The following is a 12,742-nucleotide window of genomic DNA, read 5'->3' on the forward strand; positions in this document are numbered from 1 at the left end:
AAATCACACACCTTTGAGAATCACAGAGCTGTTTCCATTCATCAAAATTCTTCTAGATATGAATTCAGTCTTGCCCTGCACTTTCAGCGGGAGCTCTATCTGAGCAAAGACTACAGGAATGACTGCTGGTTGGAGCTCTATATTTGAGATTTTTTTCAAAGAGAGTCTGAAGCTCAAACACAGGTTATGGGTTTGGATCAGGAATTACAACATGGCCTATGCTATGTATTTAGTTAGATTAATGTTCATTCTGGCCTTGAAATCTATGAAATTATTGGACTATGGACTTCAGAAAGCTCTGTTTGCACTATAGCTATTCCTACACAGCAATGTTATTACAGAATAACTGTCATTATTCCGAAATAACAAAGAGTGCATTTACACTGCATTATTTTAAAATAATGGCGAGCTGGACGAGTTCTTACTCTAACTCCTGTAACCCTCATTTTATGAGAAGTAAGGAATGTCAAAGGAATAATGTTCTTCCTACTTCCTGCTTTGTGAGAAGTACCAAAAGCTGAATTAAGCTATTTCAACTTAAGCTACACAATCGACATAGCTCAAGTTGCGTAGCTTAATTTGACTTTAGCCCTGCTGTGTACCCCAGTTGACATAGCTCAAGTTGCATAGCTGAATTTAACTTAGCCCTGCTGTGTACCCTATGTTACCTGCACCTGTTTGCAGAGTTAATGGCAGACCTCCAATTGACCTCAATGGGGAAAGGGCCTACGTTTATATCAGGAAATGGGCAGAAATGAAAATATATCAGAAGTTTGATTGATTTTGCTATGCTGGTTTGTAATTCCATTGCATCTTTAATGAGATAAAAGGCAGGGAACCTCTAATGCACTTTTCTTCAACCTGCAAGTTCTTTCTGCCCTAGTATCAATAAGAGCCAACTTCTACTGGGCAGATAAGTGTTCACTTTTTATATTGATATTTGCCTAAACAGAAATAATGTGAAAAAGTCTGTTCTCAATCACATTTGAAAGTTTGAAATTATGCAAAAAAGTTTGTTTGTTTGTATTAGGTATAAATCTAATGATCCTCATGATTTCACCCTCCTTTTATTTTAGCTATAATTAAAACTGCACTCCCTAACATGGACAGAGAAGCCAAAGAAGAATACTTTGTTGTCATCCAGGCAAAGGACATGGGTGGACATATGGGAGGACTGTCTGGAACCACAACAGTGACAATTACACTCACTGATGTTAATGACAACCCTCCCAAATTTGCACAGAGTAAGTTTGCATGTTCTACTGATTATGTAGTGCACCTCTTTCTTTGGCTTTTAACATTTTATTGTGTCTGTTTACTGCAGAGAGTTTTTGCAAAATATAGCAAGGGCTATATAAAGTATCCTAGGCCACTGATGGAGTAAGAGATTTTGGAAAGGGAGTTGTGCCTATATACACAGATGAGCAAACACATGCAGAGGCAGAAGGAGTAGGGAAAAAATTATTTATAGTGTTGTTGGTTCTAAGTTCTAGTTAATTTTAAATATGTGCTTGCCTTCCATGAAGATAGATAATGCTAGTTTTAAAAAATATACATAATTGATAAAAGAAATAAAGGTTTACTGAGTATGTGAGAAAAAATACTTAAAAAAATTCTGAGTCTAGTTAATCATTGGCCTTTAATTCAAAATCGATATTTACTGCTATGGTTCCAGTGCATGTCTTGCTGGGTTAGGTTAAAATGATTTGGCACCCTGCTGAGCTTCTCTGCAATGCTTTATAATCTGTTTCAAATTTTAAAGAAGGAACATAGTTGGTGTGACTTTATTTGGAATGGTTCAGTTTAATGCCAAGTTAGAATATACTGCTCTAATGTGTAATAGTCTCTAATTATCCAGGCTTTTTCTGGGGTGTTAAGTGAATGGGCAGGGAGGATCTTAGTGAGGTCTGGGATATTTTAATGTTGATATTGGATCATCTCTAACATATGTGATTTTAAATCAAATTGTTTATGTATCCAAGATGAAATTCATCCCATGAAGGTGGAGATGCCTATACATTTTAAGCTCCTCTTTTGAGGATTTAAATAGTGCTTAAGTTTTTTGCTAAACCCCAGAGAGTAAATTTCAACTCTAGGTTTTAGGAAAGGTACATATAAGTAGAGGGAGAGATAGAAAATATAATAAAATAAATAAGCAGAGATAAAGGATTACTTGAAAATGAAATTATTTTAATATCTAATTTCAGTGAGGTTTATCAATTTTTTTTTCATTTTTTTCTTTTATTATGTTACATGACAAAATGCCTGGCTTTAAGTCTTCGTATCACATTGTGTCACATGGCCTTGTGCATCAGTGTATAATGTAATTACTTTTGTCCAATACCTGTCTTTTCTACTTAAATCAAAATTAGTCATAAATTTGTTAAAGGATTTTAATGCCAGTATAACATGGGCTGAAAGATTCTCACCAGGACCAAGGAAACAAACAGCTAAAACAGATTTAAAAAAAATTCACAGAGCTGGTAGTAATTCTCTTCCAGTTTGGAGTCTCAGCCTGGAGACCAAGAACTGAATGGGTATGGAGACTAAGGGTATGTCTACACTACAGCACTAATTCGAACAAAGCTAATTCGAATTAGCGCATCTAGACTTAAAAACTAGTTCGAATTAGCGTTTTGCTAATTCGAACTAGCATGTGCACACTGAGTGGACCTTGAACTGAGGTTAAGGATGGCCGGAAGCAGTGCCGGCAGGGCATCAGATTAGGACTTAGAGTGTGGAGCTGCTGCCTCAGGCTAGCCGAGGGCTGTGCTTAAAGGGACCCGACCCCTACTCCGGACAGACAGTTCTCAGGGGTTCCCCGCTTGCAAAGCAGTCCTGTCTTGGAGTGCCATGAGTGCCCACACTTGGCATATCACAGCACTCGGCCATCAGCCCGGCTGCACTTGCCGTAGGCTGCCATCCGGAGGGGGGGGTCAATCAAGGGGCTTCAGGAGAGTTTCCACCCCGAGGAGCCCGCAGAGCCAGCCCAGTCTTCCCCATTGGGGGCTCGTACCCCATTCCTCCCTCACCTCCTTCCACTTACCCTTCCCTAGCTCCCCTTCCTGATGTACAAAATGAAGGACACGTGATCAAAAATAGAAACTCTCTTTATTGAACAAAACTCGGGGAGACTGGGAAAAGAAGGTGGGAGGGGGAAGAGAGAGGGTGGGAGAGGGGAGGGCAAATAAAATGATCAGGGGGTTTGGAACAGGTCCCATATGAAGAGAGGCTAAAGAGACTGGGACTTCTTAGCTTAGAAAAGAGGAGACTGAGGGGGGATATGATAGAGGTCTATAAAAGCATGAGTGCTGTGGAGAGGGTGCATAAAGAAAAGTTCTTCATTAGTTCCCATAATAGAAGGACTAGAGGACACCAAATGAAATGAATGGGTAGCAGGCTTCAAACTAACAACAGAAAGTTCTTCTTCACAAAGCAAATAGTCAACCTGTGGAACTCCTTGCTGCAGGAGGCTGTGAAGGCTAGAACTAGAACAGAGTTTAAAGAGAAGTGAGATCAAGTCATGGAGGTTGGGTCCATGGAGTGGTATTAGCCAGGGGGTAGGAATGGTGTCCCTGGCCTCTGTTTGTGGAAGGCTGGAGATGGATGGCACGAGACAAATGGCTTGGTCATTGTCTTCGGTCCATCCCCTCCAGGGTCCCTAGGGTTGGCCGCTGTCGGCAGACAGGCTACTGGGCTAGATGGACCTTTGGTCTGACCCAGTACGGCCATTGTAAGCTCAGGGCTCAGGGTCGGGGGACCACCTTGATTTTCATGCCAACCTGCTTCTGGGTGGCCAGGCTGGCAGCTATCCTGCCCTAGATGGCCAGTTTCCTGTGCCTAGTGCGGAGGTCATGGATGAGGTCCACGATGTCTGCTCTAGACCAGGCGGGCATCCGCCTCTTGTAGACCTGGGCAGGCTCCCGGGAGCTGACAGCCTGGTCCCAGGAAGAGGCGGAGGGGCTGGGTGGCAGCGGGTGGCTGTCTCGAGCCATGCCAGGTGCAGGGTCTGCTGGCTGGGTGCTGGCAGGATTGCACCTGGCACGGGCACCGTAGCCAGCCCGTGCCCCTTTAAGGGCTCCGGGGCCGGGAGGGGGACAGAAGAGTTTCCCTGGTGGTGCCCAGAGTGGCCACCAGGGAAAGCTGGGGAGGGCTAGCCTCCCACTAGTTCGAATTAAGTGGTTACACAGCCCTTAATTCGAACTTGTTAATTCGAACTTGTTAATTCGAACTAGGCGTTAGTCCTCGTAGAATGAGGTTTACCTAGTTCGAATTAAGCGCACTGCTAGTTCGAATTAAGTTCGAACTAGCGGTTTGCATGTGTAGTGCCTATCAAAGTTAATTCGAATTAACGTCTGTTAGTTCGAATTAACTTTGTAGTGTAGACATACCCTAAGTCATACCTTTTACCCTATAAACTGCTTACATGGGGTCTCTCCGTCTTTGGATTTTGAAACACACCATGAGGCAGTCTGCACCACCAATCCCTGTGAGGTACCTCCTTAGTGGACAATTAACTTGAACTGGCACTCTTTCAGATCTAACCGTTAATATAAATAGGGTTGCAATGTCCAACACTTTTTATTAATGAAAAAAATTCATATTTGCATATGGATCTTTCTTTTTGTTTATATATGTAACCCTTCTGCTGGGTAGGCCTGGTAGTAACCAGGGCTGGGTTCAATATCTAGGGGTCCGGCTCGAGCCCCCACCTAATAATCTGGGAAATTCACACACCCTTGGGTGCCTCTGAGAGGCAATTCTTCCCCACTCTCAAGCACTGATTCTGAGTGCAGGAAAGAAACATTTAATGAAACGGAGAGAGAAGTCATACGGCATTAACTTGGGGAAAACACCACAAACAGAGTTCATAACCCAAACATGAGCTAAGCCCTCCCCCCCAGCCAAGAATCACCTGAAGTCCAAAGAGTCCGATACCCCAAAAGTCTCTGTCCCTGGTCCGTGCCACCCAGAGTCCCAAAGTTCACCCGCAGGGTTTCACCTCCCAAACTGGGTAGAAATGGGGGTGGAGGGATAGATAGGGGGCACCTTACAACATTCCACCACGCTCCACCAGCTGTCTTGTCCCATGCCACCGGACACTCCACTGGTCGTCTGCTGCTTGCCTGCTGCCGCCGCTGATCACCACTCCGCGCTGCGCCATGCTGCTAGTTGCTGCTCCTCACCGCTCCTCACCTGCTGCCGCTCCTACCGGCCACATTACACCACCAGCCAGTGATTCCCACCAGCCACTCTGCTGGTTGCCGCCACTTCACTGGCTGCAATGGGTCTGGCTCTCAGCCAAACCAGTGATTTCAGCTCTCAATGATTTCAACTCTTTAGCCACCAGCTGGATGGGCAAAGGAATCCAGGCTCCACTGGACTAGCAAAAGAAAAGACTCCTTAGGGAGTCTTCTTTAGGTTTGTCCTTAAAACAAAGGGGGAAAGGGGCAGTTTAGACCAGTCTTACAGCTCATACCTGTCAGGTGTGAAGCAGGCTGACTCAAGCCCTTTAACCCTTCCCCCCAGCTCAGTTCACTCAGCTTTGGAAGGGGGGAGGCTTGTTCCTCCGAGACCTCTTACCATGATGGTGGTGTCTCTCCTGCAAGCACTGGTGGCATGTTTTGCAGTTCCCACATTTAGGGGTAGCATGATTAGTGACCCTCACAACAGTCTCAAATTATTTACAATTCTCCACATTCCATTCCAATGCTGACCCTCCTGACTGAATGGGATTTACATAGCCACACCTCATATTCTCTCCTGAGCTGTATTTACATATCAACAGTTAACAGTTAATTACCTTGCAGAGCTAAACAATTGTAGCAGGCACACCCACCCCTCCTTTTAGCTGGCTGATAGCAAGCAGCAGTTCAGCCCCTGCTTACATATAAAAGAATAAGAAGACTCCCCTCATAAAGAGTATGCGTGCTGTTAAATATTATATATGGACGCGATTGTCAATATGGCCTTTTAGAATGAAGTATTCATAGCCTTGCTGGCTAAAATCGCAGATTAATCACGGCTTTCATCTTATACACTTGTTGTTCATTGCTTTGACACTTTTTAGGACACCTTTGTTATAGCACAGTTTGCATTTGCCTGGCAAGACAAAATAAGAATGGATCATGCTTACAATAAAGCCTTATTAGAAAGAAATAGAAATTCATAAGATGTAATACATGCTGATTTCACAATAATTTGTAATAAACTCAGTATGTTTTATCAGTTTATTGTTTCCAGGCAGGACAGAAATGTATATTTATGGTTAGATTTGAAATAGCTTCCTGGGTTTTAGAAATGAAAAAGATGAACTTTCACTACTTCAGTACTCCCTTTGAAATCATTTTGGAGGCATTTTGTAAAATATTGAAGTTTTTTAACCCAACAGTTTACCATAAGATTATATTCAGAAGTACAGCTCACTGCTGTGAAAACTTAGAATGCTTTAAAATAAGCTTAGAATGACCTGCTGGTCACAGCCTGAACTATGATGTCATGGCACACCTCTTTGTAAGTGTTAGGGACTATTTTTATGCATTAGTCAACGGCATGGAAAATTAAATGTTAATTCTGTATATTTTCTTTGTAAATCAGAGAAAAAATACCCCCCCAAGGAATTTCAATCAAGTGTGTAGAGAGAAAAACCATGATGAGTGTGTGGACAACAATATAAATCATGAATACATAATTTAGTCTCTGGAGAAAACTGATTGTTATGGCTGCTCATTGATTCTGAGCTTTTATGTGTTTGAGGATTCTCAATGATCTCCAAATTATATCTTCAGCCTGGGAAACATTAAAGAAAAAAATAAATTATAGATTAAACTTCTGTTACTTCTCCTGCCCCATATTGTCAGATTTATACAGTAAATACAGTGACACAAATGTTAATGACATCAAAAGAGAAGAATTCGTATAGAGTTTTGATGTAAAGTGAAGATGAAAAATATGGGAAAGAATCCAGTTAATTTTAGGGGCAAATTATGTGCTTTTAAATATTCAGTATGTACATTTATGTCTTTTGTAGATTTGCCCGTTTTCTTGCTCATTTTTTAATGTTGTCATTGTCATTAATATGCTAATTAGTTACACTAGCCAGCTTTTCATTAGCAGATCATGGTTTCATAAAGTGAAAAGCAGAATATTAGACTAAAAATCACACAATGTTACACAGCAAATGGTCTGAGAGAAAATGAAAAGCACATGTCCAGTTCCCTCTACAACAGGATGTTTATAACAGACTTGTCTGCTCAGCATGAATTTTTCAACTTAAAAACAGTCCTGAAGCTGACATGCTCAGCCCATACCTGTAGCTGCAAGGGGTGGAAATTATTATGATGTTGCAATAATTAAACCATCTGTAGAGAACTTCAACAAGTGGAAGCCATTCATGCTTTGTAAGTATCTGCTGCCCTCCACATCTTTGCTAAAGCCAGCAAGAGATTTCATCAACATGGGTGTTTTGATTTTCTTCTTAACAAATTACAAATTTAAGAGATAAAACATGGTATTTCTATAAAAATAGACCTTGCATTTCTTTTTAAATAAATCCCATTTGAATATAAGTAATAAAATACTATTGCAATTTTTTAAAGATAATTCAGGGCACATATAGGGCTATCCATTGGGATTAAGTCATCCCTTTGCAAATTTGTAAGGATGGTAATCCTTCATTATGAAATAGGTCTGATTTCTTTTTAAACATGATTTGGGGAACATTTCCTGCATCTCTCCTAATTAGTGAGTTTTTTACCTCCCAGTAAAAAATATACAGACCAATTAGATTATGACCAGAAAGTAGGAGAAGGTAAAGTTTATGGTCAACAGAGCGGTGAGGATTTTAAGTCACAAGAGACGTCTTTAATGTATTTGATCAGTTTGCTTCCGGCCACAAGCTGAAGTATAGTAATTGGATTTTATCAAAAATGGTCTACAAGACTGTAAATACAAAGGTAAGTTCAAAAGTGCCTTGCAGTAGATTACACATTGCATCTTTCTGTGCTGAAAATAGCTTAATATTTTATGTTTGGCAACACTGAACATCCCCGCAGGCAGGAGACTGGATAATATAGTAAGTGAAAAGAAGAACATTCGCAACGAGTCAACAGAGCATTCCCCTGTATGGAGCACATTATGCAGCTTTAAGTAAACAATTTGTTTAAATGTGGTTGTATCAGATGCACATCTCAACATTTACTTTAGGGAAACAGAGATGAATAAAGAGCATGAAACGAAAACTAGAATCAGGCTTAATGTTTTGTCCTTTCCTCTTGTTTGTAAGGTCTGTATCACTTTTCAGTAATGGAAGACATTGCTCTTGGGGAGCCAATAGGAAGGGTAAAAGCAAATGACCTGGATATTGGAGAAAATGCTAAGTCATCCTATGACATAATTGAAGGAGATGGAATGGATATCTTTGAAATCACGACAGATGCTCAGACTCAGGAAGGTATTATTAGACTGAGAAAGGTAACTGAAAACTATGCAAAACTAACTTTCATCTGGGTACAATTATTCAGTTTGACCATTTGCCAAGTACTGTTTATGGTATTTGGCCAGTTGTATGGCTGCTGAATCCTGTTCAGTGAATATAAATGGCATGAGTATTTATTGAATAATAAAGCATGTGGAAACCAGAGACACCAATTCTGCCACCCCTACTCATACAAAACACTGCTTTACTCCATGAGTAGCAATGTAAATGCATCTACTCATGGCATAAGGAAATAATCAACATGAATAAAGGTGGCAAATAGAGGTTCAAAGTAAAGCTGCAGGTCTACTGCTCCTTTTGTGTGTGTGTACTTACTGCACAAGTGTATGCAACACAGAGGGTTGTGGGCTTGCACAGATGAAGAGGCACTCATCTAGCCATGTGCATACAGGAAAGTGGACACACAACTCTGTATCTGAGGTGAAATCCTGGCCACACTGAAGTCAATGGCAAAATTCATGTCTTTTAGAAACCCTGACCCTAAATATGACTATAATTTATATCATTAACGTTATGTTAATGTTAACATAATTATAAACATAATGTTTATAATTTATAACATTATAAAATGATCATATTTTAAAATTTCACTCAGCATTCGAATAGTATTTTCTAATTAAACAAATATAATACATTTCCACATGATTTGGAAAATAAGAATCCAGTATGTACAGTTAGTTAATATTCAACTTTGTGGCTGATATTAGAATAGAGAGGTCAGAATTTAGACCTCTACCAGTGAAAATGGATTATTATATTTTACAGTAGTGAACTATTCGTAAGAAATATATAAAGAAACTAAAAACTATGTATGCATCTGTGCTTTAAATTCTCTTTTCCATGGGTTAAAAATATGATACATGCTCCTGATCTTCTATGCTTTGTTAATTATTGTATGCTGTGGACCTGCTTTTTAAACTAAAGCAATTAGCCTTTGCCCTGTTTCCGTCACCAATTATTTCATAACTGAGCATCTAACATACTGTTAGTTTGCATAGTCACCCTGAAAGCAATAACCACTTTTGTTCTCTGTAACGGAAAACGTATATTCCCCAAAGGTGTGGAGGATTCTTTCTTTTCTTCTTCCTCTCCCTTTCTTCCCTCCCCCCCAGTTTTAAATCCATAATATTTTTGACACTCTAAAGTAAGTTTTGAATATGGTATTCTAGGGAATAGGCGTGACTAAATCTATAGGATGCTGTCATTATCATGAAGAATTTGAAATTGCTGAAAATGATACAGACGGTATGATTGACAAATTGTGAATATGCTGATCTACAATCACCTATTCATAAGTACAAAAGCTTAGTAATTTCTGAGTAGACAAAAAAGCAAGTGCTTGTCATGTTTACGAGAAATTGTTGAGAAAGAGCAAAGTCCAATTAGAGCTGAATTCATATCTAAAAATCAACACAAATTTTCAAAGTAAGAATATATATTTAAAGCTTTCAGAGAGTTCCTGAAAGAATTTTGTAATGCCTACTTGTGTTCTTATTTGTATTTGCATTGCAGATTTGAGGCTTCTGTGTCCTTTTCTTTTTTCCATTGAGCATTGTAATGCAAATTTCTCCCAAGCTTAACAAATTTGCATTTTTGAAATTTGAATCATTCTGAGACATGAGAATTATATTGTGAATATACTGATGCAGATGTGCATGAAGCGACAGAGTTGAATCTTATATAGTCATAAATTCTCACATTTGAAGATATCATAGACTTGATTTTTGCCATATGGTTTGTGCCTTTATATCATTGACATTTTTCCATATTTTACATTTTGATGTACGGCAATAAAGTATCATAAACAGTGGTGGTGATGGTGCAGGTACATTGGTGGATTACAGTAACTGTCTCCATGTTTATTTCTTTGAAATTAAAGAATGCTACAGTAATATAAACTGCAGTAGTTATAAGAATTTCCCAAGAGAGATCTGCCTCATTTATCCCTGATATCATTTACCCTATCATAAATACTGATGCACAGAGTTATTTGAGGTGTAGTAATAATATAATCAATTTTCATATGATTAGCTGTAAATTTCTTTGTCTCATGCCTCTTCTGCCTAAAGAACAGTAATTGCTAGTTCTTTACATTTCTCACAGTGTTCTAGAAACAATAAAATATTTATTCCTTATGGAGGATGCATAAGCTTTCCCCTTATTTCCAGTGAGGAAAACACTGATTAAGTGTATGATTATCATGAAGATCAGGTAATCACCAGTAACATTTTCTCGTGTATCTATCTGACACAAAGTTGTGATCATACAGTTCATGAGAGAAATTATATTACTATGAATTTCTAGTGAACTAATGCAGAAGGGAAAAAAGAACAAGGAACTGTTTCACTGAGGGTAAATACTAAATATATTGATAAATGCCCAGATAATTTACAGGTTGGATCTCAGGGGAGAGGAACTGATTGCATGAAAACTCAGTGAATGTACTTAAATGCATGTAACTTTCATCCATATTTATTTGTTCTAGCTTCTTTGGTCATTAGTGCAAGTAATTTATCTTTGTCATTCATAACAGCCCCTGGACTTTGAGACCAAAAAATCCTATACTCTGAAGGTAGAAGCAGCCAACATTCATATTGATCCTCGCTTCATAAGTGGAGGACCATTCAAGGATACAGCAACAGTAAAAATTGTTGTGGAGGATGCTGACGAGCCACCGGTCTTTTCATCACCTACTTACCTGTTGGAAGTGCATGAAAATGCTGCTATTAACTCTGTCATTGGTCAAGTGACTGCTCATGACCCTGATGTGTCATCTAGTCCGATAAGGTAGTGCTGTTTTATAGTTATTAAAGAAGCTGCTGTCAGAATTCTAAGTGTATTGTTAGTGAAATGTATGCTAGAGTTCAGAGCAGTTTGCTTTTACTCTCCATGTTTCTGTTTAGAAAAAAGCATTGTCTATCTGTGCTCCACTTGAAAAACATCTTTGCTGTGTTAGATGTCACACAGTCCTTTTGTCTACACTAATGGGCATGAAATGGATATAAGACATATAAGGAATGTAAGCAATCTGAGGACATCATTTGACACATGAATGTTTATTTCACTTACTGTGGTTAGTTTGTATTAATCCTCCTGTTTCTTTCTTAGCAATTCTGCGTACAAGAGAATTCCACATAATTGGCTGTAATGTTGGAAATTTCTTTTACAGTCTGTACTGAATTTTTAAGCCACATTCATCCCAGATTTAATACGAATGAAAAGAACATTGTTTGCACCATGGAAGAATTTTGCTTCTTTTCTTTCATTTTTATTTTGTCCCCATTTGATCTGACCCAAATTAGATAAAATCCATTATTTAAGGTTTTATGCAAATTAGGATTAATTTCTGTCTGATTTTTATTCAAACATATCTTTCTCCCTTTGCTAACTCTTATGGGATAGCATCAGACAGTTCCAAAAATCTGACAGTTCCAAAAGAACACTTTATTTGCTGTATGAAGGAACTCAGGGCCCGATGCTCAGGCAAAGCTTTTAAAGTAAATAAAAACCTTATCAAACTAGAAGTAGACTGTAAAGTGAGTCTGACAGTGGATTATTACTAATAGAAAATCTTGAACCTCTAGATCATCAATTAAAATATGGATAGTTTTAGTACTGACCAAAGATTGTTAACATGTAATGACTGTTCTGGTGCTTTTATGCAATTACTGGATGATTATACCCTAGTTCCTTATGGGCACATCAATATTAGAGTTCATTTTTTGTCCTTCCAAACAAAGGAACTTTGAAAAGTGCTGATCAAGTCAATCAAAATTACTGGAACACCTTTATTTGGAACAGCACAGCATATTCTCTCAGAATTAAAAAATAGTGGAAAAAGAAGGGAAGAAAACATACATCTTGGTCAGCCTGATGTTAGACTCCAGGGGTCTTGAAACCAAACTTGGCGGATTCATCACTAGCCAGTCCCTCACCTGGCAGCTCACAGACAGAAGCTGGAACGAGGGTCTATGCAGCCTAAGTGGTGCACATGATCTACACTCTCATTAGGAGAGCTTCAAAGATTCTGGTTGGGCTACAGCCGCTATTTAAGTTAGAGGAGGAAACAAGAAATTGTCTGTACAAGTGGGCTTCATCCTGACATGACCACTGTGCTACGTCTAGACTGGCATGATTTTCTGGAAATTCTTTTAACGGAAAAGTTTTCCGTTAAAAGCATTTTCGGAAAAGAGCATCTAGATTGGCACGGACACTTTTCCGCAAAAGCACTTTTTGCGGAAAAGT

The 12,742-nt window shown here is 39.2% G+C and overlaps 1 protein-coding gene across 1 annotated transcript in view; it reads left to right on the forward strand.

Annotated features, from left to right (window-relative positions):
* The window catches only part of CDH8 (cadherin 8), a 213,391-nt gene that overhangs the window by 121,177 nt on the left and 79,472 nt on the right, over positions 1-12,742 (forward strand). Inside the window, exons 5-7 of the mRNA XM_006129384.5 lie at positions 1,077-1,244; positions 8,285-8,472; positions 11,031-11,284. Coding sequence (XP_006129446.1) covers positions 1,077-1,244; positions 8,285-8,472; positions 11,031-11,284 — 610 coding nt within the window. The remainder of the gene's footprint in view (positions 1-1,076; positions 1,245-8,284; positions 8,473-11,030; positions 11,285-12,742) is intronic.

This window comes from Pelodiscus sinensis, chromosome 12 (assembly GCF_052426305.1).
Source record: "Pelodiscus sinensis isolate ZL-2025 chromosome 12, ASM5242630v1, whole genome shotgun sequence".
Taxonomy (NCBI): domain Eukaryota; kingdom Metazoa; phylum Chordata; order Testudines; family Trionychidae; genus Pelodiscus; species Pelodiscus sinensis.